The sequence below is a fragment of the Carya illinoinensis genome, chromosome 7 (genome assembly GCF_018687715.1).
Source record: "Carya illinoinensis cultivar Pawnee chromosome 7, C.illinoinensisPawnee_v1, whole genome shotgun sequence".
In the NCBI taxonomy this organism is placed as follows: Eukaryota; Viridiplantae; Streptophyta; class Magnoliopsida; order Fagales; family Juglandaceae; genus Carya; species Carya illinoinensis.
Genome location: NC_056758.1, coordinates 38,797,666 through 38,824,988, shown reverse-complemented (window position 1 = coordinate 38,824,988; position 27,323 = coordinate 38,797,666). Strand labels below are relative to the sequence as shown.

General features: G+C 34.9%; 3 protein-coding genes across 13 annotated transcripts; 2 read left to right on the top strand and 1 right to left on the bottom strand.

Annotated features, from left to right (window-relative positions):
- Positions 1-2,819: 2,819 nt before the first annotated feature.
- LOC122314843 (protein ORANGE, chloroplastic-like) lies at positions 2,820-7,810 on the top strand. Of its 3 annotated transcripts, XM_043130465.1 has the most exons (9): positions 2,820-3,153; positions 3,260-3,374; positions 4,395-4,511; positions 4,704-4,790; positions 5,229-5,305; positions 6,441-6,568; positions 6,996-7,132; positions 7,264-7,309; positions 7,510-7,810. In XM_043130465.1, the coding sequence occupies exons 1-8, from the start codon at positions 2,915-2,917 to the stop codon at positions 7,282-7,284; spliced, it is 921 nt and encodes a 306-aa protein (XP_042986399.1). In that variant the 5' UTR covers positions 2,820-2,914; the 3' UTR covers positions 7,285-7,309; positions 7,510-7,810. The 3 variants fall into 3 exon arrangements, with proteins under 3 accessions (XP_042986399.1, XP_042986398.1, XP_042986400.1); XM_043130464.1 differs by lacking the exon at positions 7,264-7,309; XM_043130466.1 differs by lacking the exons at positions 4,395-4,511; positions 7,264-7,309.
- A 419-nt stretch (positions 7,811-8,229) lies between these two features.
- LOC122315034 (U6 snRNA phosphodiesterase) lies at positions 8,230-10,485 on the bottom strand. 4 transcript variants are annotated; one of them, XM_043130722.1, is made up of 7 exons: positions 10,285-10,485; positions 9,957-10,049; positions 9,633-9,744; positions 9,171-9,314; positions 8,979-9,075; positions 8,592-8,657; positions 8,230-8,447 (listed from the first exon to the last, which is right to left on the bottom strand). In XM_043130722.1, exons 1-7 carry the CDS (start codon positions 10,436-10,438, stop codon positions 8,250-8,252), a joined length of 864 nt encoding a protein of 287 aa, XP_042986656.1. In that variant the 5' UTR covers positions 10,439-10,485; the 3' UTR covers positions 8,230-8,249. The 4 variants fall into 4 exon arrangements, with proteins under 4 accessions (XP_042986656.1, XP_042986658.1, XP_042986659.1 ...); XM_043130724.1 differs by having other exon boundaries at positions 9,693-9,744; XM_043130725.1 differs by lacking the exon at positions 9,633-9,744 and having other exon boundaries at positions 9,171-9,420; positions 9,957-10,028; positions 10,240-10,485.
- A 52-nt stretch (positions 10,486-10,537) lies between these two features.
- On the top strand, positions 10,538-27,019 carry LOC122315032 (ATP-dependent DNA helicase SRS2-like protein At4g25120). 6 transcript variants are annotated; one of them, XM_043130719.1, is made up of 29 exons: positions 10,541-10,910; positions 11,173-11,848; positions 11,978-12,019; positions 12,192-12,355; positions 12,810-13,008; positions 13,704-13,760; positions 13,847-13,952; positions 14,047-14,180; positions 14,319-14,393; positions 14,583-14,708; positions 14,811-14,942; positions 15,032-15,115; positions 16,408-16,521; positions 16,706-16,806; positions 17,994-18,060; positions 18,455-18,505; positions 19,115-19,192; positions 19,290-19,499; positions 19,602-19,640; positions 19,818-19,889; positions 19,981-20,067; positions 20,339-20,395; positions 20,775-20,971; positions 21,227-21,320; positions 24,426-24,476; positions 25,476-25,538; positions 25,733-25,792; positions 26,109-26,171; positions 26,760-27,019. In XM_043130719.1, the coding sequence occupies exons 1-29, from the start codon at positions 10,738-10,740 to the stop codon at positions 26,847-26,849; spliced, it is 3,462 nt and encodes a 1,153-aa protein (XP_042986653.1). In that variant the 5' UTR covers positions 10,541-10,737; the 3' UTR covers positions 26,850-27,019. The 6 variants fall into 6 exon arrangements, 2 of the variants coding, with proteins under 2 accessions (XP_042986654.1, XP_042986653.1); XR_006243932.1 differs by lacking the exons at positions 26,109-26,171; positions 26,760-27,019 and adding an exon at positions 21,050-21,119 and having other exon boundaries at positions 10,538-10,910; positions 25,733-25,757; XR_006243933.1 differs by lacking the exons at positions 25,733-25,792; positions 26,109-26,171; positions 26,760-27,019 and adding exons at positions 21,050-21,119; positions 23,428-23,491 and having other exon boundaries at positions 10,538-10,910; positions 25,476-25,536.
- The last annotated feature ends 304 nt before the right edge of the window (positions 27,020-27,323 follow it).

The following is a 27,323-nucleotide window of genomic DNA, read 5'->3' as shown; positions in this document are numbered from 1 at the left end:
AGATTATAATTGCACAACTTAAAGCTGTATAAATCATTTTTTGTTTACTGTGCATATTTAAAATTGTCTCAAAATTTATTTTTTTATGCTTGGTTACTGAACAAAATCGAGTTTGGGTAGCACTTGCCACTTCCTTCTCTTTAGCGATATATTTATTTAGAAGCCTACATGGGTGCATTCATTTCAAACTTGAGGTATATTTGGATAACTTCACTCGTTTATACCATAAAGTTAACACAAATAATCCCATAAAAAAGTTATCTTTCAAATGATTGTGTGAAATGTTAATGCTTTTTCAATCTTGAAATTGAATCCCCATATGATTACTAGCATATTTAAGAAAATAATTATTAGATGAGAAACACTTCTGGCAAGACAATCCTCTAAGTGGAGATAAACGGAAACGAATGAGCTAGTTACACATAAGTGACCCTTCAACTATTATGTGCGCCGTGCTACAGGTAATTTTTTCTCTATTTCTGTCCTCCCACCTCTCTCTCTCTCTCTCTCTCTCTCTCTCTCTCTCTCCGAAAACCCCTCTGTGTCGAACCGAAAACCCCTCTCTCTCTCGTACTACAAGCAAGCAACATGAATCCATCAACAACTACCATTGGGGTTTTCGAGCTGGTTCCATTAACACAAATACAAATTTTTGGTGTTCAATTGTTCGGTATTCCATTAATATGGTATTAAATTTGTTTGGTATTCTATTTTTTGTGGTGATGAGTCAGTTTTGTTGTAAAAATTTATTAAGTGATATATGATCCAACTTTTTAGAAATTAACTCGAACCCTGAGAGAAACGTACATTCATTCTACAAAATGGAAGCTTAATTTTTTTTTCCTTTCTCCATGTTATGTTTTTCAAGCTTTGTTCTTCATTGTAAAATGATGGAGGGTTAGGGTTTTATGGGTTTCGATTTTATAAGGGAGGGAGGGAGATAGGGAGAAGGAGAGATCAAAGGATGGGTTCAAAGCAGAGAGGGATTTTACTTTATGGGTGAAGGAGATAGCGAGAAGAGAGAGAGAGAGGTGAAGTAGAGACAGGGGTTTCGCTTGATGGGTTCGAAGCAGAGAGAGGGATTTTCGCTTTCGTGCTGCGTGAGAGAGAGCAAGAGTTCCCCTACGCCGCGGCTTGGAAAGTTGGTGATCTAGCCCTTAAGTAGCTTTCACCTATTGGCTTCCGATAATAAGGGTTGGTAGGATAAACCGATCTGAAATTATTCTCTTATTAGATATTCTTAGTATCAAAACTGACCATATATCTCAACCTCTTATATATAAAACTTAAAATTGTGCATAATTATATATAAAAATTAAAATTGTGCATAATATAATTATGCAAGGATTTGGTATGTACTACAATAATACATTCAGATGATGATTTATTTATTTATTTTGCATCTCAACACGAATTAAATAGTGTTATTACAAATTTATAATATATTTGTGCTTTTAAAATGAAAAAAAAAAGAGCGGTGCTATATACACCAAAGAATGTAGCTCGAATTCCCATTGAATGCAGCATTTTTTTTTTTGATTTTTTTTGAACTTTTTTAATATTCCTAAATTTAAAAAAAAAATTCAAAAAATTATTTTGAACAATTTACTTACTCAATAAGAAAAAAAAAATCGGTAGATTTTTTGCCTCCCGAATTAGCTTTAACATTTCTGAAAAAATAAAGATCACAATCGAGGGTTGTAGGAATCTGAAAGGATATGTTTTGTCATTTACAGCAAAGACATTAATAACGAATACATCATATTAATACATTATCCAAATGAAAGACAAAAAGAATGGCATCCGTATTATCCAAAAGAAAAAGAGAACACTTACCGAAGCGAAAGATAGAGACATTATTATGCGATTGTGTTTTGCTTGTATCAGCGCACTATCTATAGTGAAATTTATTATAATTAAAAAAATTAAAAATTCTTTAGCATAATCTTCCACATCAGCAATTTATTAGATATACAAAAAATAAAATTTCTAAATAGATTTTATGCATGATTGTACTGGTTTTGGTAATGCGATCCACCGTTCGAAACGTCCTACCCTCCATTAAAAAAAATAAAAAATAAAGAAGAAAAAGAAAAAACAGAAGGAAACCAACCAACATCCTCTTTGCACATGGCAAAATATCCATGCTTTATAAATTTTGTTGAAAAGTTCTTTTTTGAATCTGATAAGAAAATACATGTTCCATAAAAAATATGTTTATGTTCAAATAATTCAAGATATATTTTATAAAAATAATATTATATATAATATTAGAATGTGTAAGTTTTGCACACATATTTTTTTTTTAAAATTAAGGTTTATCTTTAAAATAATTTTGTTACATGAGTCACAAATTTATCTACTTTTTTAAAACAAAATTTACGTAACTTATACATTTTAAAATTATAAATATTATTTCTCGAAATGTTAAAAGTTATATTTTTGTTATAATTTGATAATTTAATTTGATAAATACTTTAGTCATAAAAAGATTACATAAAAATAAACTTATAAAATGACTTGATTTGATGTGATATATCAAATTATAAAATTATTTTTATTTAAAAAAATTTAACAGATAATGTAAAATGTCAATTTATAAATTTATTTTTGAGTAATATTATACACCACATATCTATTTTACTTTTATCTTATTATGTAAGATGTGATATATTTATTATTATTAAATAATAAAAAGTTATATAATAAATGATCATCTAAATAAATATATTATATTTTATATAATAAAATAAAAATAAAATAATAGTATAATGTATATAAGTTTTTATTTATTTTTGACTCAGAACTTGCATCTTGCATGCGCTCCTTCAAATTTATCGTAAAGTGACAAACAAAAATATACCCCAATATTCTAACTCCCGAGTCCACTACACTCCATTAACGAAGCTCGGGCATGGAACAAACTGGGAGGATGCTCTGTTCGGGTCGAGTGTTGGCGGTCTCGCAACATATAAACCCGCTTTTTCCATACAGATTCCCTCACCGGAGCGCGAGGTTTCGACATGTAAAGCACGAGCTCGACTCGAGATGGCGATCCAGGGTCGCCGACCCGGGCTCGTCATCTTCTTCTTCTTCCTCATCTTCTTTTGCTGCCTCCTTCGATTTCGACCCTACTGAGAAAAAAACCGCCGGGTACTCTCTATTTGTTTCCTCCCTCATCGCTCGACATGCATATTTTTATGGGTTTGTGCAAAATATATCGACTGATTAATTCGATCCTCTTTGTCCTTGGATTCAGATTCTGTATAATAGAAGGGCCGGAAACAGAGCAAGACTTTGTCGCAATGGAATTGCAGGAGATCCAGGGTTGTATTCGGAGTCGTCGGAACAAAATTTTCTTGCATATGGAGGAGGTGAGTGAGAATCCTATGGATACTCTCTATCCCTCTCCCAAGGCTTACTGGTTTGACACATAAGCTTGAATGGTTGTTTGAGCTCTCAATTTCGCACAGTAGCAAATTTTTTGGATAATATTCCTGTTCCTTGTGTACCGGTTAAAAAATCTATTCGATCCAACCGACTCTATTAAAGCCTTAGAAAGGACGGGGAGAGGAGAAAGAGAAGGCCTTCGGATGTTTGGTCCCATTCCGTTTCCATTTTTTTTTTTTTACTTTTTTTTTAAAGATTAAACAAGAGTAGGACCAAAATTCCACGAGTCACTTAAAAAAAAAAAAAAAAAAGATCCCATGAGTCATGGCTAACAAGGAAAATACAGTGAAGGAAATCTTGGCGATAAAGTTATACAGCTAGGCTAACTATTAATGAATCATGGTTCATGGTAGGAATAATTAGTACCAAATCGGCAAATCGTATTACACTCTCGCGTACCCTCCCTCTTAGTCTTGTCTTGAACCGAACATGGTATCATTTCTCTCCCTAAAACCAGTCACGTGCTTAGCAGATAAAGATTTAGGAAAGTGCTTCACTGAATTTGCGTAATATTTTCATGTTTTATTGGATACTGGGGATTTTGACCTGCATTGAATCTGCGTCGTGTTTCCCAAAATTGCTTCTTGAGCTTTCTCATTTTCTTTTTATTTTTAACGTTTTTTGTTCGTGTCTTTAAAAGGCGTTGTATTTATTCATTTTCGTTTTTTGTCTTTCTGAGATTCATCGTGCTCTCTAGATGTCTAGGACTTAACAAACATGGACTTTTACTGTTGTTTGTTAAGTCTTAGCTCGATATATCTAGCTCCATGTTTAGCTCCACCTTTTCAACCATAATTAGCAATTTAACACAGTGCAGTATCCTATTTAGTATTTATTATGCTCGATAAAGTCCAAATAATGACTGAGAGTAAATTTCATGTTTTCTACTTTCATTGTTATCCAATGAGATTTAATTTCTATTGAAATCCTTCTACAATTCATAGGTTCGTAGGCTGAGAATACAACAGAGGATTAAAAGTGCAGAACTTGGGATTTTAAAGGAAGCACAAGAAAATGAACTTCCTAATTTTCCATCATTCATTCCATTTTTGCCTCCTTTGGTGAGCTTTTTCGCATAGGGTAACATTCTTATGGTGAATACATTTTCCAATAAATTTAAATTATGTTTTTGTTCAACTCAACCTATTTTCCCCCTTTTTTTTTCATTTTTTTTCTTGATTTATAGACAAGTAGAGCTATGTTCTCCTTCAAGATGTTGATCATGTCATAGGTAATCAATATATTGCCTGCAGAGTTCAGCAAACCTTAAGCTGTATTATGCCACCTGTTTTTCTCTTATTGCCGGGATTATCCTTTTTGGGGGCATTCTAGCACCCGCTGTAAGTTATCTCTGCACTAAATCTTATGATTGATTTAACCAATGCTTCATATAAGAGACTTTTTGTTTACATGTTATGCTTCATATAATTGACCATGTGGGGAAAGCAAACCTTGAACTATTGCCTGGTCAATGCAAGGACATAATTAAAAATTTTACTTACATCTATCCCACCTCATTTTATTTTTACTGTTAAAGGATATTTTATGTTAAATGCTTGGCTGCTATATTTCTCAAGTAAATTATACTGGCTGGGCTTAATTCTTATGTAGGCCATTATATATGCATTTATCATAAAGAGAGGACAGGGCTTCCAAGAAAATCTCAGAGAATATTATCAAGAGAAAATTATGACCCATATCGAAAAGTTGTGGTTCTTTAGAAAACATGCTTTTGGTTTCTTAATTTTATAATCTCCTAATGCTTCTCAATCTTTCAGTTGGAGCTTAAATTGGGGCTTGGAGGCACATCATATGAAGATTTTATCCGAAGTGTGCATCTTCCATTGCAGTTGAGGTACATATCTTGTTCTCTCTTACCAGTCAATTTCCTGTTTTGCTTTGCAACTGCCTGTTGAAATATGAGAATTTTTTCCATGAAAATGTTCAAGACCCCAAGACTACTGCCTGAAGGCCACATATTTTGGTTTATAAACTAGAGTCTCCATCCTACAAATCAATTTATTTTCCAGTTGATTTTTTTTCTCTGAACCAAAAATTGAAACTACCATGATCCCAAAATGTTTGTCTCCCTTAGAAAAGAGAGTAGTTTTTTGAAAAAGTATAAGTAGGGAAAATTATTGAAATTGTGTCTATCGACTTTAAAAGTGGACAATATATTGGAATATCCAAACTGAATACCTTACAAACAATTTTTCAACACGTGAAGAAAGGAGTCACCTCTCTGCTAAATGTAGTGAGAAGTTTTCTTGTTCAGCAGTTTGAACTTCTAGTTAGCTCCCTTTTAAGTTTTTCTTGTTGATGCACTCACTATATCTTTATCTAACTTGAGAAATAAGGAAAGTACATCACTTACCAATCGCTATTGTAACAAAAATCTGACATTCATGAACTTGCATATTTTTGGGAATGAAAAATACTTTAGCCACAAAGGGATTCCATAAAAGTAAACTCACAAATTGATCAGTTTGTGGGTTTACTTTGTGTAATATCTTTGTGTCTGTAGCAGTTCTCAGTTGGAATATATTTTCAATTTGAGAAAAATTTATTGGAGGTGATAAAACTAGAGTTAAGCATATTACGTGTTTTCCATTATCCTTTATGTGTTACTCTGATGGGGGAAAAATTATTTATTGTTAATAGTAGAAAGTGTTTGTTGGTTATTATTCTAAGCTAATCCTTTGCCCAAAATTCTTACCTAGATTCGGGACTCTGAAAATACGAAGTACCACCTGTTTTGTGTATGACACAATGTAGTGCACCCAATTTATTTGTTAGTCAAAACTTCATCTGGTAGGCATGGGCTGAATTTGGAACTGAAACAACTGTAATTTACAGAGATCTGGAAATTGTAGACGTTCAGTCAAAACACGCCATGTAATCCATGTTCATTTGAATATGTTCTAAATGATGGCCATACACTGCTTTCTGTGATATCTTTATTAATCAGCTTTCGTGTCACATAACTGCAGTCAGGTTGATCCCATTGTGGCGTCATTCTCTGGAGGAGCAGTTGGGGTCATCTCAGCATTGATGGTAGTTGAAATAAACAATGTAAAACAGCAGGAGCATAAAAGATGCAAATATTGTCTTGGAACTGGTATTAATGTTGGAATCTCTTCTTTTTTGATATTGTTTTTTATATCCATATTTGAAATGGTTTTACTAAACTATACTTGAGTAGGTGTGGAGCCTCTTTCATTTGTTTGGGGGCAGGTCTCCCCATCGAAATTCGAAACTTTTAAAGAAATTTGGATTTTCACAAAATTTAGAAAATTTTAGGGCATTAATCTGATTGTGCTCACTATAAGGTATCAAATTATGGCTTCTTATTTGAATAAAAGATAAAATTGAAATTAACCGAATATTCGTTTTTTCTTCCGGTTAACCAAACCGTATGATTGATTAAATTGTTTGGTGATACTTGTGATTGAATAGAGCTAATTGCTTGGGTTTCATGCCTGAGAAGAGGATATGTACCTGTTCAGGAAATACACTCTTTGATCTTTTCTAATTGGTCGATGCAGGATATCTTGCTTGTGCTCGCTGTTCAAGCAGCGGAGCACTAGTTCTTATTGAACCAATATCAACAACCGACGGTGGAGATCAGCCTGTATCACCATCTAAAACAGAAAGATGCTCGAATTGTTCAGGATCTGGAAAGGTTGGACATCTAACAGTTGGTTCTAATGTTTTTGTTATCTATTGAATGAGAAATTCAATATATGTGGATATTTGATTGTCGTTTCTCCCTAACACTTAGTGTTCATGGCTCATATGCATATGGAGGAACAGCTCCTTGAATTCAAGACGTAGAATTTCAGCCCTATATTTTGTATAGGTATTAAGGATTTGATGCTTGGCATCTAGCATAGAAGAAACCTCGTTAGAGGGCCCCACTAATGAACGGAATCAAACGACTTATAGAAGTTGAAGTTTCTACATTCCCCAGTTTTTTCCTCTGTTTTAAGCTTTAATCTAGGAACAAATGCAAGTTTCAAACCACCATTTCCATTTTAACACTTGTTTTTAATTCGTCAGGTTATGTGCCCTACGTGCCTTTGTACCGGAATGGCTATGGCTAGTGAACATGACCCTCGGATTGATCCCTTTGACTAAGAACTGCAGCCTACATCGTCATGGGCTGCCTCTCTTGTACTATACTAGTATTTTGACAACACATCGTAAATATTTCTGTTTATACAAACAGCTTAAGGAAACACATGAACATCTATGTACCAAGGAATTGTAGTCTCCCATGGATGTTCAGAAGCATTACCGTAACTGTATTTGTTGATAAGACATCTATTTTTGTATATACAAACAGCGGAGGAGTTCAGCATTTTCTTCTCTATGAAAGTAAGCCAGTGCGGAAAAGAGGTGCCGATCGGCAATCAGTGATCACCGCAATTTATTTCATTTATTTATTTTCATACAGTTTTCGTCAATCAGCATTTTCCTCGGCTTAGATAATGCACTCCGAAGTATTGTTATTCAATAAAATAACCTCTACACACTCAAATCTACAAAATAAAGGAAATGCGTGTTTATCATGTGAGAGGGAAGCCACATTTTTAGTTGAAAAGCGAGCGGAATTTCACGCTGGGCAATAATCTGTTATTTTTTGGACACATTTTAGCCGATAGGCTGAACCTTTACCCATCCAGCTTCTATCATAAAATTCATAATGTGGATGTGGGAGTAAGCAACGTCGATCGTAAAATACACCATCAGAAGTGAAATTCTTCAGCATAGACACTATTCAATCAAAAGAGTCTTTGTTATTCATCTTGAAATTTACATATCTTATATGTTTTGTTACCAATCTTACACTCGATGCCACCAAACTTACTGGTAAAAATGCGTTTATGTAATGAGCTCCCAACATTGAATCTCTTCATTTCTTCTTCAACCACCCTCTCTAGGGAATCGCTGATGTCACCCAACGCCCAAGTTAAAGATATATGTGGCCGTGGATCCTGTTATCAAAACCAACAGTGGCAACCATAATCATTTGCTGTAAGAAAATCTTCCTCGTTCTCTCTCTGCTGTAAAATTGACGAAAGTGCCAGCTAAAACTTCAATAATTAAATAACAATATACAAGAGGGTAAATACACCTACCTTATAGAACTCAGGAAGGTTGTGAAGCTTATAAACTTCATTAACAGAGTGAATTTGCTTTCTTATCTGAACCAAATTGAAGCCGAAATGAATATCACATCTATTTAGTATTATAGGAAACAAGCATGCTTCTTAAGAAACAATAGCTGCAGAATATACTACAACAAAACCAGACCCCAAGTGGGCATGGACTACGGTGCAGAAAAATATGACAAAGCTAGACCAAAGACTTGCTGGGAGGGGAATAAGAAGAAAGAAGGCAGCAAATGAGCATCTCAACGACAAATTCAAACTTTGAAGTCCTACTTTAACAACAAAAACGAAAGAAAACGTGAAATTAATGAGAGAGGGAAAAGGAACAAGAAAATAAAAGAATGCGCAGGATACCTCAGCTAATCCTCCAGTAACAACTTCCATTGATAAAAAGGTTCGTGTGTGATCATCGTTAACAAAAACTTGCCACTTACTAAAATCAATCCAATACCTGTTTCACAAGAAAAGTATGCATTGATGTGAAAGCACATAATATCATGCTCTAGAATTAAACTAAAATTCACATGCTAGAAAATACAATCTGACCGCTTCTGGAATTGAAGCTTCTGCCGAAGCATTGCCACCACTGAATCAATCTGGTGCACCCGAATGGGAACAGTTCTTCCCAAACTAATGTGGAATTCCCTTCCTAGAGCAACTTGTTCAAGCTTGTGATCATCCTCGTAGAGACTGTTAAGGGGAACATCAACATCAACAATATGAAGACCGGGTACAATAGATGCTAGCTTCTTCAAAAACAAGGTCAGCTCCTTCTTTGGTACAGATGGTATGTAAACTGAAGCACATTGATTAAACAGGATATAAGCTCACAAAAGTCTAATGGACATATTCCAATCAGAAATAAAAAGAACACGGTAAGAAATAAGTGCACTTGTCTGTTCCCCCTTACTGATAACAAGGGCAGAATGACGACAAAGATCACAAATATTTCTCACTAATGCACTCAAGAACTAGTCATAGCCAAAAAGAATCTAGAGAGGCATCAACCTTTCAGCTGAGCCTTCAGTCAGCAAAAATCTAACAAACTGTATCTGGAAAAAAACTAACATTGTCTGTACAACTTTTTCCCTTTCAAGTACTGGATAGTCGAATTCAAAGACTGGCAGCACGAGATAGCGTCAACATCAGCAACCACATTTAGTTATCAACATGCAGACAAAGATTGTCCATTTTTCAGTTTGCATAAAAAGCAACCCAAAGAAGAAGTTCCACTTTCTCAAGATTATTGATATTGACAGGAAGATTGATATATTTTCTATAAATAAAAGCCAAGAAAGTAGCGTGTTAACGAGAATGAAGAAGCTGAATTACCAGGAATGTACACATGCAAAGCGTAGTTCCCTTCTACATGGGGAAAGCTCCTAACTCTAGCGGCCTGTCCAGCTTGCAGGCAGTCCATGGTCCCTTATAACAATCAAAATATCAAACGCTTAGTGAGCAACGTTATATAATCATTTAAAAAATTATAGAACCATCAAGAATCTTCTTCAGCTCTGTTTGGCTGCTGATAAAAACGTTTGCTCTTCTTTTTTTCTAATGATGGCTTTCAAGAAAGAGAAAAGGGTTTTTACTTTTGTGGGGTTCTCTCAGTAACAAACAATGAAATCGAGAAAATAGAGAACATTGGTGGGTAAGTTACCGACGGGCGTGGAATTGGAAGGGTTGAGGAGGAAGAGAGGAGGTGGGGGCAAAGGGGTTGGGGATTCCTTGAAGTTGGTAGGGACTGGAGTTGTGTCATCAGCGTCCGAATCGGAGGAAGCGTCTCCTCCATATGAGGCTTGCAATGCCTCCATCTCTCTCTCTCTCTCTCTCTCTCTCTGCGCCCCAACACATTCTTCTCCTTTTCAATTTTAACCAAAAAAAAAAAAAAAAAAAAAAAAAACCAAGCGTGACGCGTAAGCTTTTCAAAGCCCACTATATATTTTCCTAACCAAAGCCCATTTTAGTTGTTCACAGTCACAGCGAAAGCCCTTTTAATTTGAATTTAACAAGAAGGGGGAAACAAAAACAGTAGAGTTTCAAGAAACCAAACAGAAAAAGTTCCTCCTCCTCCACCACCGTCTAGGGTTCAGCTTTTGGGAAACTTTTCCTGATGTATAAGGAAAATGCTCATCCTACCGTGCCTCAATCGTCTCGTGGAGAAATCTCCGATGAACAGAGAGCTCGAATATCTCGGAATTTCAGAGCCGCAAAGGCACTGCTTGCTCGCAAACGGCCTCGCCTCGACGCTACCGCTCTTTTCCCTCATCTATCTTCTCCTCATAAGTAAACGCTTTTCTACGACAACCTTTATTTTTCTTTTCACATTTCCTGTTGGTTTGCGGAAGTCAGCGCTAGGCATCCGATCAGGGCCCAAGCTTCAAAACCATCGGGTCTGATGGATCTACGGAGTTTCAGGATGAAGACGCATATGTTAATTAGCGATTCTATTAGTTGATATATCTTCTCCTGTTTGTTCATTGTGAGAAAATTAATTAATTAAATGCGATATTTCTTATAATGCTGATCTTTTCAATATCTTAATCAGGGATATAAATGGAATTGCAACTCCGGCTTGTGTTGACAGCATCAACAGAAGCCCTCTTGCAGAGATATCAAAAAACACACCGTCCCCCTCTCTTGTGATGGGGTTCAAATCAACAGGTTGTGAAAATAGCAGCAGTTCATGTTCCGGGGGCTTAATTATCAGTAGGAGGGAATCGATTGATCATAGTTCCGGTTCAAGGAAAACTTCTACTCTTCTAGAGAATGACGTCGTGTTAGACTCTTGTAAAACTCCTATGAAACAACCAGAATGTTCAACTAGGATGGATTGCATTCGAGATGATGAGTTTGATGAGTCCATTTTGGAAGAAATAGACGATTTCTGCATGCAGAAATCTGCAGCAAAAGTTGAAAGGTCAGTTCCAAGTGGTGACATTCTTGCAGGTACGCAGCATAATAGTAATAGTAATTGTGATCCGGGAGCCAGTTTGGATTCTACCAATGTACATGACAGTGTTGTAAAGGAAGGCACACCGGTCTCTGCGAGCAGTTTGGACTCTAGAGAAAATGATTCAGATACTTCACAGCCTACACGGACTGGGGACATGCCCGAGGAGTGCGGGAAATATTTGCAGTCTCTGAATGACAGGCAACGAGAAGCAGCTTGTAGTGATATTTCAATCCCTCTGATGATCGTTGCTGGTCCAGGAAGTGGAAAGGTTCCTCCCCATCTCTCTGTCTTTCTCCAACATAGCACAATGCTTTTCTTGATATATTTGGCATACTTCATTAAAACCATATAACGTTTCTTCCATTGTTTGAGATGAATTTCTTGCTTTTAATTTCAGACTTCCACAATAGTTGGGCGTGTGTTAATGCTGATTAATGAGGTATATCCTATTTTCTTCTCTGATATATCTGTTTATGTGTGCTTTGTCTCCTTAACTTGGGATTTTTTTTTTCCTCTCTTTTCTGTTCTCTCTGTCCTTCTAAATTACTATTCTAATTGGCTTGATTACCCACTTTTGCTTTAATTTCTTATGCATTAAAAACTACGTCTAGGGAATTAGTCCGTCAAACATTCTGGCAATGACTTTTACTACAGCGGCAGCTTCTGAGATGAGAGATCGCATAGGAGCAGTGGCTGGAAAGGCAACAGCTAAGGAGCTTACAATCAGCACGTTCCACTCATTTTCCTTGCAACTTTGTCGATCACATGCGGAGAAGTATGCACACTCTTTGCTTAAATGAAATTTATTCAAAATTGAGTAGCTGGCTCAGTAAACCTCCCATTTCGTTATTCAAGGTTCTCTATATTAAAGCCATATTCTATATTAAATCTTTGCTACATAGCATGCAAATGAATATGGATAATCACCTTCACCAGAATCTTTTTCTATTGAACACTCTATAATGATATACATTGGATGAATCTGTATTGTTTTTAAAAAATTAGGAAAGGGAAAAGGCATAACTGAAAGTGTGTTTTGACTCACACCAAGTACCACATATATATTACTCGCTTTTGATGTATAATGGCTTGTTTGCATCATGATTTTAATCGTCCTTCTATTTTAACTCTGAAATGCCAATCCATGAACTTGTTTGGCATCCGTTATTTCTTTGCTAATATATGGACATTGAGACTGTCTGAGGACGATTATGTTGCTGATGTTATAGGTTAGGGCGCACACCAGAATTCCTAATATATGGACATGGGCAACAAAGAAGAGCAATTATTGAGGCTTTGAGATTATCAGAGAATGAGAAGGGTAGACAAAGCCATAATGCCTGCATACTCGGTGAAGATTCTAGTGGTATAACATCTCCACAATATTTTAAGGATAAGTCAAAGACATGGCTGAAGTTCGTGACTAAGGTTGCTGTTCAATCAATGTTATTCATAAGGTGTTGCTGTGTTTTTCAATTTAAATGTTAATAGATCTAGTATAAAGCCAGTGATTGCTATTATTATTGCCAAATTTGTTAACTCTTTTTTATTATTTTTCCTTCCTTCCATTTAATTATCCTGTCAAACCCAATGCCCTTAGAGGTTCAAACGCTTTTCTGTTTTTATGTAACTAGCTGTTCCTTTTTCATTTGAGGGTGGGTGTGGGTATGAAATATTTTGCACGGAAATCACCACAGGTTTATCAACATGAATGTGTGATAAAATGTCACATCTACTTGGCTTTGCATATATTAATAAAATTCTTATTTACTGTTAAAAACAAATGTCAACTAGAAAGCTCCAAAGCAATCTTTATTGCTTTATTTATTTATTTAATAATTACATCAACATTTGGAAATTTGTACATGCAATTTTTGACCAAGGTATCTTGCAACAAAACTGCCAAAAAACAGCTAAAAAAGGCTAGGAGAGGAAGCCCGTGGGAATGGGTCAAAATTGACATCCACTGGAAGCTCTCTCTCTCTCTCTCTCTCTCTCTCTCTCTCTCTCTCTCTCTCTCTCTCTCTCTCTCTCTCTATCTATCTATCTATCTATATATAGTGTGTATGTATCTGTATGGCATGAGTGGGTGTTACAATGCATTTAATTTACTCCAATTTCAGGCTAAAGCTTCTGGAAAGACTCCTGAACAATGCCGTGAAATGGGTGATGAAATAGGAGTAAGCAGTCAGATGACCGTTGTGGTTTTTTTTTTTTTGTACTTCTGCTTACAGTTTTGTGATTCTAAGCTCTGGATTCAATTCAGGCTGCAATTCTTGGGAACTACAACGACATTCTAAGGTCTTGTAATGCTCTAGATTACCATGACCTTATCAGCTGCTCTGTAAAGCTGCTTACCAATTTTCCCCAAGGTTGATATTATCTGAACTAAATTTAACCAACGTCTGCAACTTTAGAAGTTACTTATGTTTTGACAATGGCTTGCTCTTTCTTTCCAATCAAAAGTGTTCAAGGAATGTCAGGATTCCTGGAAAGCCATTGTAATAGATGAGTTTCAAGATACGAGTTCCATGCAATACAATCTTCTACAGCTTCTTGCCTCTCATAAGCGCATAACCATTGTTGGTGATGATGATCAGGTGTGCTTGCTATTTCTTTCACAACTGAAGTTTTTGTTATGTGTTACTTCTGTTCTGGTTTGTTGTTTGTTCGCTAATTGATTTTATTTATTTATTTCTTATTAGTTCTAAAGTGAAATAAAACCTGTCCTACTGCAGTCCATTTTTAGTTTTAATGGCGCTGACATTTCTGGATTTGACTCGTATCGCAAAGATTTTCCAAACTACAAAGAGGTTTGCCTTGTCCTTTCACTCATGCTTATTCCTTGATTATATTTACAGTGTCTCTGAAAGTTTGCATAACAAGAGTTGGATTTGTTTTTTTATTTTATTTTATTGGAACTAGAGTTGGATTTTTAGAAAGGAGATTAAAGGCTGTGGTTGATTATTATTTTTAAACTTTGTTATACCATTATAATTCAGGTCAGACTTAATAAAAACTATCGATCCACACGCTGTATCATTGAGGCTGCCTCGTCTCTTATACGGAATAATAGGAAGCGATGCCAGCTAAAAGACGTTCTTACTGATAATTCTTCTGGATCTAAGGTAATTTATTTGTTTTATTCATCATATGAGAAAAATATTTTTGATGCAATTTGGTATTTATTTTGTAGCTGGTTGCTTAATTATGTGACCCATAATGCACAGATAACCATCAAAGAATGTCACACTGAAGATGCACAATGTTCATTTGTTGTTGACAAAATATTGGAAACTGCTTCTAATGGTTCTGCTTCTAACTGCTCTTATGAAAACATTGCAATCCTTTACCGGAGGCAGGTAACAATTAGCTGCCACAGTAAAGTTTTCATGATACAGAACATTTTGAAATACACTGACTGATTATCTTCTAATGTTTTATGCTACAGGTATCAGGAAAAGTCTTCCAAATGGCTTTCCGTGAGAGGAAAATACCTTTTAATATTCATGGCGTCGCATTCTATAGGAAAAAGGTTTTGACATTTTTTTAGTTCACAAAGGTTTTCTTCTGTATCATTTATTCTGGTTGATTATACTGAGGATGTTATGCATGTGGGGTCTCTCATTTAAGTGTTTTCTATACTATGATGTTTGTTAATTGTATTGATATAATCTCTATTGTTGTGTGATGCTTGGTGCTCTTACATGTCTTGAGGAGGAATTCTTGCCTTGTGTAATTGCTTTAGCTTCCATAAGGACTAGATTATGGGAAATAAGATTTGGAAGTTTATAATTTCTGTCACATGGATACCTTCGTGGGTTACAAAGATGCGATGCATTTACTGGAAATCGCCATCAGAAATGTTTTCATGTTGTTATGCTGATCTATATTTAGGTATTGTCATTACCCCCATGGAAGCTATCAAAATGTGAGAATGAAGAAAACTTCCACATATATTATGTGTATTGCACTAATTTTGAATTTTTAAGGGTGCTTAAAACGTATATAACCATTTAAAGGCATGATATCTAATGGTTGTATGATGCCATGATACCATCCCTGCCCAGGAGGCTCCTTAATCTGATGGAAGAAATTATGTTCTTAGCTTTCATAGGATATTGAATAAGCTGGATTTAATTATTTTCTTATATGGTTTTTAATTTGTCTTTATGAATTTTTGACCGCTAATGAAAACAAAGGAGCAGATCTATCCATACTCTAAAAATTTAAAGAAATGTTATATAAATTTTTAGGCCTCTGAGAAATCAGTTTGGTATTTTACTTATAGATTGCATATTATTAGTTTCTGTTGGTAACCGTCATCAACTATATTGCAGTTGATGATCTTGAGTGTTTTAAGACTAGAAATTACAGCTAGGCTCCTGTACAGTTGAAAGAAGTCTTGACATACATATATATACTGACACATATATCAAAAATTTGTGTGCATATGTGGGAATACTTGGCACTGACTGTTCCCTGTTAATGTTTGACTGAAAATATCAACTTGTGTTTTATGGGAACTCTATCATGTGATTTACTTTCGTTATTTCTTCTAGGAAACAAGCCTCTGGTTTGTCATCAAGTTTGCTTACTTCGAGTTTTTAACACCTGTGCATTTGAGTGCACGTGGGACCTAATTCTTGGCTTCTTCGTACAGCTTTCCTGCCTTTTTAGGTGCTAATGATTATGTTCCATACACTCGTGTCCTTTTATTTATCTGATTTGTAGAAATCATTACCATTATCTCATCATTGTTCTAACATGCGGGCCAATAAATTTACTATTGTAATTTGGTTGTTGATTTAGCTCGTCTTGTGACAGGTAGTCAGAGCCATTATTTCTATGCTTAGAACAACGTTGCCTGCATGTGATGATGGCCCATATCGTCGGGTCTTCAAGGCTTTACTTCCTTTTGAGAAAGAGGAAAAGAAGAAGGTACATGTTTTGTTTTATCATCCGTGAGTGCATATTATTTTGAATTAAATATTATACATTAGATTTTCTCTTAACTCTTGTGACCGTGTGTGCAGTATGGGTGCTATTTGTCTTTCTTTTTTGTCGGGATGTGTTCATTGTCCATGGGGCTGAAATATCCGAGTCTTGTCTTTCTTTCCTGCAGGTAATTGACCATATTGACAAAATATCAACTATTAGAAAGTGCAGCTTTATATCAGCTGCCTCTGACATTTTCAGTGCAAAGATTTCTGGTACCTTCAAGAGGTTATGCTAAACAAATTTCTCTCAATTTTCTTACCTGAGATGGTAGCTCATTGTTTTTATTATGCATGTGTGTAGATTATTATAAGCGTCATTGATGCTGTCTGTTTGCTTGAAGATTCACTATTAGAATTTCTATATAGTTGAATATGGTTATCGTTTATGGAAATTGGCATTTACAATAACAGTGGGCAAGGGAGGGGAATGGCCCGATCCAAACCTATAAAATCCTTGCCCGTTGCTAGTCCATTTTGATGTATAAGGTCGTTTTCCTTGCTTGTGATGATATTAAAATTAATAATGGCTCATTTGGACACTTGGACTATCTCAAAATTTTGTGAATAGTCCTGAAATGGTTTGAATTAATTATTTTATTGGGTGGTGCTACTCTGCCCCCCTAGAGTACCCCCAGTTTGCCCCCTAGTGCATTTTTTTTTTTAGGGGGGGTTGGGGGGGGACTAGCATTTTTTAAAAAAAAAAAAAAAAAAAAAACACTTTTGCACTTGGAGCAAAGTGGGGGCCACTTGGAGGGTGGGGAAGTAGCGTTTTCCTATTTCATTGGGTATTGGAAAAGGAGAGAGGAAAAGTTGAATAAAAATATTATAAAGTTAAAAAAAATTTTGAATATAATTTTTGAATATAATTTTTGTTTTGAAGTCTGTAAAAGTTGTATTGATTTTTGTGTTTTTTTTTCAAGTTTTGTAAATATTGTATTGGTTTTTGTGTTTTTTTTTTTTGAAAGTTTTGTAAAAGTTGTATTGGTTTTTATGTTTGGATAATGATTAGGTAATGATTTGAAATTGAAAAGTGTTTTGTGTTGGAGTGATGTTTGGGAATGAAATTATGAGAAGTTTTGATAATTTTGTGCCTTGTCTCTGTGTCCAACGAGCCCTAAATCTTCCAGGATTTGAACTTTTACTCTAGGTTTCCAGGATTTGAAGAAATTTCTATGCCACTTGTTGCATACACTGGAATGTTACTATAGCAGTGTGCCTCTTTTGAGAAGCATGGTAGTTAAATCTGGAAGTTCCACAACTGTCTTAAACTGCGGGATCTCTCTCTCTCTCTCTCTCTCTCTCTCTCTCTCTCTCTCTCATAAACACGTGTATCAGCTTTTTGTGTTGATGTTGTATGACTATACCATGTACATCCTCTTTTTATATCCTGAATATGAGTGCAATTGATTATAGGAGTCAGCTTACCCAAGGACGCAAGGTGTTGTCAACACTTGAGATGTTATCAAAACTTGTTCACAGGGTAAATAGACTTGGCTTCACTGCAGAATCCTTGACTTGATTTTTATTATTAGTTATGAGTAATGTTTTTTATGTGGTGGCAATAAATGAAATAAACTAATTTTTTAGTTAATTTTAATCCAATATTTGTTTAATTATCATATTATTTCAATCTTGTGCGGTTAACAGAAAATTCTTAAATTTTCCAAGTTTTTTTCTCCTTTACTTTTTCTTTCTTTAATTTGTGAAGAATCTCCAAGGATCCATCTCCTTCTTTAAAGATAAGGTCTGATGCTTGTGTTATTTTTTGCTTTTTACTGGTGTAATCTGGCCTGTTATCGGTATAGTTCCATTCTAGCAGTCAATTTGTTTGACTTAATTTCAAGTAAATTAACGCTGCATATCAATGCTTACAGGAACAATCAATTTCAGCTGTTGTAACCTCAGTAGCAAACATGGTACCCCAGGTTTGTCCTCCCTTTAAGTCTTTAACCCATTTTGTCATGACGTAGAAACATTTTATGTGTTTTATTATGTGTTATTTTATTTTATGTTTTTTCCATTTTTATGTGTTACTTTAAAGTACGTTTGCTTTTCCCATAAAAGTATCTAACCTTCAGATTGGTTGTTACCAGTGGTCTTCCCTTATATTGATTTTATGAGCTGATTTTTTAATAAAGGATGTGGAGGTCAAATTTTCTTGGTCTTCCTTATCCGCTTTTCTTTTATTCATGGCATTATAGCAACTTTTACCATCTTTCACTTTTTTCATACCCTTAGATATTTAATGTTAGCTGCAACTATTATATTTTGATGTGTTTACGAAAAAAAGTTCTATTTTAATGTGGAGAATGTTATGAGTATTCTATTTCCATGAATATGTTTACTGAGTAATCTTCTTGTGAGCTTCGACGAATTACTTTCTACCATTCTTGTTCTTTTTATGAGTGGTACTTAGCATCTGAATGAAACTTTTAACAATAGGCATGCCTTTTATATTCAAACATTTGATACCATTGTTTTGACACTGTACTTACATCAATGTTTTATCTATTTGTCATGCCTTCATTTTTAAGAAATACCTGCTTGAGCAACGAGCAATTATTGATGTTGATGGGGGGAAATTGCTGAATGAAGACAATGACATAAGATCGGTAAGTATGGAGTTTTCATCTTGAGGTTTCAAATTAATTTGTCCTCAGTTAATGTTGTTCATATATACAGTTGGAATTTGGTCACATGTCCCTGCAGGTTCTTCATTACTTACTGGATGATGTCTCTGAATTTATATCAACGAAATTTGTTGCTGTAGAACGGGATAACAAAATTGTATCAAAAGAGAAAGGTTGTCTTAGTGTGCTCAAAGCTTTTATTGAGTTCATATCTGAGCGTGAGCAAGAAAATTTTCAATCCCGGAGACAAGACAATAAAAATTCCATCACCTTGACTACCATTCATCAGGTCTATTCTTATTTGCTAGTACTGTTCTATTGGTCTTATTGTGGAGTTTGACAATATCCTTGGCTCAACGTTTTTTTAATCCATCTGTTCTTTCTTGTGTAGTCAAAAGGCTTAGAGTGGGATGTTGTTTTCATAGTTAAGGTACTTGACTTCATTGACTTACTAGCTTGTTTGACATGCTTCTTTAAACAAATGGCTTCCTTGTACATCATGATTTATCTTATTGTGACTGGTCATTTTTCCTTCCTAACACATGAAGATATTATAATATAGTTGAAGCCATTTCCCCTTGCATTAATTCTCAAATCAATAGTGCAGGCAAATGAATCAGAAATTCCTTTGTTGCATGAATTTAATGGTATGGCAAAGGAAAATGGCACCTCAATTGAGGTAAATTTGTTATTGCAATATTGATTTTTTATTTATTTATTTATATTTTTTTAGTGGGGTAGTCAAGTATGCTTGTTTTTTGTATTTTTAGGAGGAAAGGCGGCTATTATATGTTGCAATGACTCGTGCTCGGAAAAAACTCTTCATCCTCTATGTTATGATGAATTCCAATTGGCAGGTTTTTGGCATGAAACATCTATAGAGTTGATCCTCAAATTTTCAACATTTCTGGAACTTACTACACGCTAGTTTTTAAAATTTCAAGAAGCTGACTTTATACCATTTTCAAACATGATTATAAGTCAGTAAATGGTAAAATTTGAAACTTGATGAAAAAAAAATTTAACTCGTAGTCATATTTGATGTTGAAAATATTGTTATGTGTTTCTTATGATTTTTTATATGTTAATATTGTTTTCCATTTGAGTAATAAATATTTCTTTTTTTAGATGATTCAACCATCAAGATTTCTCAAAGAAATTCCAGATCATCTTTGTGAGGTTCAGGTTTGTCATGCTGATCCTTCTCATAAGTTATTGTTTTGGTAGCAATAATAGAAAGGTTTTCACCTCATAATAGTATTACCATATAGAGAATTTCATGGTTATGATGTCTTCCAGCATTTCATTTATATTGTTTCTAAATAAGTTGATCTGGGAACATGTGTTTGTGTTGAGATGGATGATTGGCTGTTAACTATGATGTCTTATGATTAAGCAAAATTTTCTTATAATGAACCATGTAACTTATTTAATTATTGAATCCTAGATATAAGGAGAAACACTTTGGAATTTGGTTTGTTCACATGGCTATTCACATCATATATGAATCAACTACAGTAGTACTTTCTTTGCATTGTTCTTAATGGATGGCTTGTTTACCCAGGCTGAACTCAGAGTGCAAGATTTACAAACAAAACAGGAACACATTCCAAATGGAACCACACGATTTTCTGTTAATATGCCAAGAGAAAAGGAAGTTTCTGAAGTGGACATGGTGCCAAATGATTTGCTAAATACTTGTCTGCATAAGGATTTAAATGAAACAGTTGAGGCAAGCAATGGAAGCAGTTTCTTAAGAAGGTTCTCCTACCACTTATGATGGGTTATTTAACATTGTTTTAAAGTTTTCAAATCCTCTAAGGTGCAAATAATTTCTAGGGACCAGCAGACTGGGGGAACTTTCCCTTGGATTACTCTAAGTGCACTTGCAGGATACTTCTTGCCGAGGGTCTGTGCATCCCCGGGATTAGTCGAGACTTTGTTCTTTGACACCTGGTGCCAATTAAAAAAAAAAGGTATGTTGTAACTGAACTTGATTCGTTGTTACTGTTTCAGATTCAGTGTGGAGGACAGATCAGTTATTTCCCACTTATTCCATCAATGGGCCAAGAAGCAAGCATTTCAGAATCCCAAGAGGTTGCTTGACAAGGTGACTTGTTTCTTGTTGTTTTGCAAGTAATGGGTAGTGTAGTAAATTATGTTTTATATGGTATCTGAAGTAAAATGTAAGTCTAGATCAAAAAATTCAGTCATTCTTTTTGTCATCTTGTGTCCAAATATTCTTTTTATTTTTATTTATTTATTTTTATTATAATTAATAAAGTTTATTGATCCCCGAGTATACAGGTGGTATACAAGAGAGAAATGCCTAATTACAGCCTATGAACAAAAAAAAAAAAAAAGACGCATGCCAGTCACTAAAATTACCCACATCTAATACAATAGTCTTAGCCCAAAGTAACAGTTTGGAAAAATGAGTCTCTAATCCCCACCAATGAATGTTCACTATTTTCAAAACACCTTCCATTCCTCTCATTTCATATACACCACATAAAACATAAGTGCACCATCTTCCAAACATCCACTACTTGACAATTTCCCCGTGTTTCACTCCAACAAGCCAATAGGTCTACCACCTTTTTGAGCATCACCCAAGCAATGTCCAGCCTTATGAAAACTTCATCCCATAGAGCTTTTGCCATATCGTAATGGATAAGAAGATGGTCCGTCGATTTGCCATTCCTTTTGCACATGAAACACCAATCAATTATGAAGAAACCACGCTTCCTCAACTTGTCTATGGTCAGAATTATATCATGAGAGGCTAGCCAATTGAAGAAAGCAACTTTTAGGGCTGTACAAAATACCGAAAAGCCGACTGGTCAGACCGGTCGCCGGAGATCGGAACCGGGGTAGAACTGGTCGGTGCACGGGGGAATTTATTCAAAATCGATGTCTAGTGGTTTGGTTCTGGTTTAAGCTTGGGCTGGATTGTTGAACTAAAAGGAACGGCGCCGTTTTAACGCTAGGGTAGCGCACACTCCTCTTCTTCCTCCTCATTTCTTTTTTCACTTTCAGTGTTTCACAGTTCTCAAGTTTTGCTGCTCCTCTCTCTCTCTCTCTCTCTCTCTCTCTCTCTCTCTCACACACACACACACACACAGAGCGCATGCAGCCATGCATGGCCACCTCTGTCACCAACTCTCTCTCTCTCTCTCTCTCTCTCTCTCTCTCTCTCTCTCTCTCTCTCTCTCTCTCTCTCTCTCTCTCTCTCTCTCTCTCTCTCTCTCTCGGCAAACGCAGCCACCGAAGATGCCAACGAACCGACCAGAGACCGATGACGACGGTTTCCTCCCCCTTCACCAGTCGGTTTTGGTCGAGATTTACATCATTTCAGGGTATCGGTGCGGTTCAATTTTGGACAAAAAACTGCACCGATACCCCCTAGGCATTTTGCTCTTCCAAGTGCGCTTCCAAGGGAAATTCTGAGAAGAGTGGGTATACATAGCCTTATATAAAGAACTGACTGAGAATTTATTGTCCACAGCAGTGTGTCCTCCACGCCATGTTCCAAATCAGTGCATACAAGGTGCTATAGAAATAAAAAATGTCTCCCACTCAGCAATAGAGGCTTCCTTATGCAATGCAATTCTGAAAAGAGAAGGAAAAACCTCATTTAAAGTAGCATCACCACACCAAACATCAACCCTGAATCTAACTCTATTTCCACGCCCCGCCACAAATCTAAAATTACGAATGAAATTCTCCCAGCCCTTCCTAATAAATTTCCGTACACCCACATCATACGATCCTCGCCCTTCATTAGAAATCCAGCCTCCCCAAGTACTTTCAAATTTGCCATCAACCACGGTCCTCCATAAAGCCTTCCTTTCTTTATGGTACTGTCACAACTATTTTCCAAGTAAGACCTTATTGAAAATACTCAGCTTTCTAATCTCCAGACCTCCACAAGCAAGGGGAGTGCAAATCTTCTCCTATTTAATCAAGTGAAATTTTTTCTCATCCCCCAATCCGCCCCACAAGAAAGCACGGAAAATTCTTTCCATCCTATTAGCCACACCAGCCGGGATTGGGAATAATGAAAAGAAGTACATAGGTCGGTTAGATAACGTGCTCCGTGCTCAATATAGGAAGAAACTTGACCATTTATTTACATCCTTTTCTCTATCATGCCATATTAATTCATTTAAATAACATAATTATATAAGTGCTTTAGGTTGGCATGTTATTTACAGGTTTCAGCGATGTAGTTAGGAAGATTGATATGCATGGAATCAAGTAGTTTTGATGGTGGTTAAGGTAACATAGGATGTTTGATACTAATGCTGAAGGTATATGATGATGGTTATTGTTGTTCTAGATGAAGATGTTCTTGACATTGAGTTAAATTTTATAAATTCGTAGAGATTGGTTGTCATTGTGAAATAGAAGAGATATGGTCTGATTTGTCAAATTATCTATATTTATAAGGAGTAAAAAGTCTCATGCATAATACTGATAAGTAGACAAATCTTGGGTATAACATTGACTTCTGCTTATTTTTCGTTCTAGTGTTACTTTTTTTGCAAGTAACCAAATAATTTATTAAAAAGCATAAAATGCATAGCCCAAGTATACAAGACACATACAAGAGGAATGCCTAATAAAAAATAAATAAAAATAAATAAAAATAAAAAAATATGCAAGAAACTCATTAAAACGTGTCTAAACAAACCTTTAGTTCGGTTTGGGCCATCAAAATTTTTATTTCAAACTCAAAATTCTCATCTCATCATTACAATTTTCCCAAATTTCCATATAAAATATAATAAATAATTCAACTTTTTCTTAACTTTTTCAAATCCCAAAACAAGAATAATATAGAAATATAATATTTTAATATTTTATCTTAAAACTCAAAATTCTTATCTTACTACCAAACCATATTAGTCTATTAAAATCTATAACAGCTGTCCAATGAAGTATAGTATTGAAAGAGGAAAGTTTTAATCCCTCTCATCTATTATTTCTACATTTCTACATTTCTATTATTTATTCCCCTCCGAATTCAACACACTAGTTTGATTTAATTTTCTAGTTTTAGTATAAGTGGTTGATAATGTTTGTATTAGTTAGCTAGGAAACGAGCATGTGCTTTGCACTTTTAAAATCCATAATTTCGGTCACTGATCATTGAAATGCAAACAAAATGGAAGTGTGAGTACTGACTTATGTCACTTTGTGGTATTTATAGGTGGGCTTTGTAATTGATGAACGCCAAAGAGCCAAGAAAAACAAACACAAGGTCATATAGTTTCTCTAATTATATTTTTTCTCAGCTGCCCAATTATATTTTAATACAAGTTATTATTTGTCTGCTCTTTACTTTGCTCCCCTTCTATGCAACAAGAATCATGCATTGTGTTCTGCACTTTAGTTTACACATACCATTCTTGGGAAAATAATGCACTGCGATTTCTTTACTTACCTGAATGGCTCAACCCTAGCTATGCTAACAGCATTTTCTCTAATATTATTTTCTAGTAGCATAAGACTGAACAATGTATTTAAGGAGATAACTGAAATGTCTAAATCTTGCAATGTTTTTTATTTGTTTAAGTTATGAAACTATACAAGGTGTTTGCTATAGGCCATTTTACGGATGAACAATTGAAGAGCAGGGCTAGAGACGCCTATTTAAGTACATCATGTTTATACTTAAACAATAAATTGGCATATTTGCAATGTATAATTAAGTTTGGTTGAAGTAAATATTTCTTCTTTGAAAAAATACGCAATTATGTTCATGACTTGAAAACTTTGCTGTCAAATTGGTCCTAATGTTTTCCAAGAAATGTCATTGCTCTTTTATCTTTTGTGCTGTCCTTTGGAGTGACTGAATTGACTTTAATGCCGTGGCATATTTTTTATGTCCAGCATGCTTTCGAAACTACAAAGCTTTAATTAGGAACCAGTAAAAGTCATGACAAACTCTATCAGGGTGATCCTTCTGGTTACAACAAACTTTTGTTGGCCTTATTCTGCTGCAATGTTGACATTTTTCGATGTTTAAGTTCTATGAGAGTATTCTTTTCATATATATTTATGTCGATTATGGTTCCCATTTCTTTTTACATCAAGGTAGAATTCAGTTAAGAGTTTATTAATGTATTTTCATACTGTTTTCTTTGTTAGAACATTTTTAGATAGGCGTTTTTCTTATATACATCATGTGTACTTGGATTGCACCTTTTGTAGTTCTTGTTGCTTATTAAATATATATGTATATGTATGTATATTTCAGGATGTTCTGAGTGCGCTGAAATTGTGCCTGAGCTGTGATGAAGCATTTCAATATGCAGAATATGTAAGTATATTTGCTGGTTCTCAGAAGTATGCTGTGGCCAATAATTTAGGATAATAATGGGTGGCTTCAACATATACAATGCTTTACTATTCATAGCAGCTACTTTTTGCACTGAAAAAGATTACTTTGATTGCCCTTCTTGTTAAAGTTTTATATATTGTTAATACATGTAGGCTTGGTTCTTTTTTCTTTAGGTTTTGAGATGGGAGCAAATCCCTGCTGATAAACGTGCCCATTTAATGAGGGAAAAGCAGGTTTGATATTTCACTTATAATATGCTGTATTCTCCACCTTTGGCTGCAAAGTCACTTTTCTTGTTTGGTTTTGGTTTTTTTCCTTTTTCTTACTCAATTAACTGTCTGATTTAGTCAGTGATTCTAAAAAGTGATCCAGAATCTTTTAGCATATTTTCTACAGGGTAGACTGCCTATTTAGGGCTCTTCATCATATCTGATGTAGTTCAGGCTGATAAACCGTCTTGTACTAAAAACCAATAAAGAACTATGTTTAAATCCAATATGTACTTGTCGTTGTTATCAATCTATCAAATATATATTTTTTCCCTTTCAGGAGCACTTCCAAAAACTAAGGATTGAGAAGTCGATGGGTACATCCGCACCAACATGTAAACAGGTATGTATCTAATTTTTTCTTATTTTTAAGTTGTGAAAAGATTGAAATAATCATGATTTAGGGGGTGTTTGGATAATGAGATAAGATGAAAATTCTAAGTAGTGAAATGATTTGAGTTAAGATGTTTTATTCGGTTTTGTGAAAATAAATAGAAAAAGTTGAATTAAATATTATAAAATTAAAATATTGTTAGAACATAATATTTATTTTTTGAAATTTGAAAAAGTTATGTTGCATTTTTTGTTTTGTTTGTAATTTTGGAAAATTTGTAATGATTAGATGAAAAAGTTGATTTGAAATTGCGAAGTATTTGTGTTTGAATGATATTTGGAAAAAAATTTAAAATTATAAAAAATTTTGAGATGGGATAAGATGATATATCTCATTTTCCAAATAAGTCCTTAGTTTTTAGCTCTTCAAGAAGTGTCTTGCGTTCATATGATACCATTTAGTTTTGCTTCCCACTCTAGTAGTAAGTTTAGGCTCGGGCCGTAAGGCTTTAAAATTCCCAGCCTAAGTACATATTGTCCAGTGTGATTGTCTATGGCCGTGAAACTCACCGTTCTTTTGTTACGTTGTCAATGGCAGATCTCTTATTTGCAAAATTTGGGATGCACTATCACCCCTACGTCCCGCCTCCATGCTTCTCATTTGATTGAGCAGTACAAATCATTGTGATTATTGGTTCATTATAATTCTTGCCGTGCTTGGCTAGGGTCATCAACATATTTGTAAACGTTTCTAACCTGGGGTTGATGATGCTATGTTTACTTGTATACGATGATTGTACTTGGTTTTGATTATTGGGTGCTTTAACATTATTAAATTGTTTCGTTCCTTGTGCCCAATCCTATCGTACGCACTCCTACTAGTAAGAGTAAATATGGGGAGTCATACTGGTAATGATATGACCTACAAAAGGTATCCAAAATCAGAAGCAACTCTAGCTTCCACAAATGACCTACTATCAAATTATAGGACGTGTGGATCAGATGACCTACCAGTTCTCAGCATTTTGAACAGGATCCACACGTCCTATAATTTGATAAATTCTGAAATATCTGCCAATCAAAATTTCAACAGTTGTCTTCCATCTTTGTGTTTGCTGTAAATTCTTTCTTTTCTTTCAAACCAATAAAGATTCCAATAGCT

Bases quoted from the DNA above. Each gene is read 5' to 3' on its own strand.
- LOC122315032 (XM_043130719.1), top strand. From the start codon at position 10,738: ATGTATAAGGAAAATGCTCATCCTACCGTGCCTCAATCGTCTCGTGGA. The intron at 10,911-11,172 runs GTAAACGCTTTT...TATCTTAATCAG, and splicing joins CATCTATCTTCTCCTCATAA to GGATATAAATGGAATTGCAA. The intron at 21,321-24,425 runs GTGACTTGTTTC...TGGTATTTATAG, and splicing joins CCAAGAGGTTGCTTGACAAG to GTGGGCTTTGTAATTGATGA.
- LOC122315034 (XM_043130725.1), bottom strand. From the start codon at position 10,438: ATGGAGGCATTGCAAGCCTCATATGGAGGAGACGCTTCCTCCGATTCG. The intron at 9,421-9,956 runs GTAATTCAGCTT...AATGTGCTTCAG, and splicing joins TTTGCATGTGTACATTCCTG to TTTACATACCATCTGTACCA. The intron at 8,658-8,978 runs GTATCCTGCGCA...AATTTGGTTCAG, and splicing joins TTACTGGAGGATTAGCTGAG to ATAAGAAAGCAAATTCACTC.
- LOC122314843 (XM_043130464.1), top strand. From the start codon at position 2,915: ATGGAACAAACTGGGAGGATGCTCTGTTCGGGTCGAGTGTTGGCGGTC. The intron at 3,154-3,259 runs GTACTCTCTATT...CCTTGGATTCAG, and splicing joins ACTGAGAAAAAAACCGCCGG to ATTCTGTATAATAGAAGGGC. The intron at 4,512-4,703 runs GTGAGCTTTTTC...TATTGCCTGCAG, and splicing joins TTCCATTTTTGCCTCCTTTG to AGTTCAGCAAACCTTAAGCT.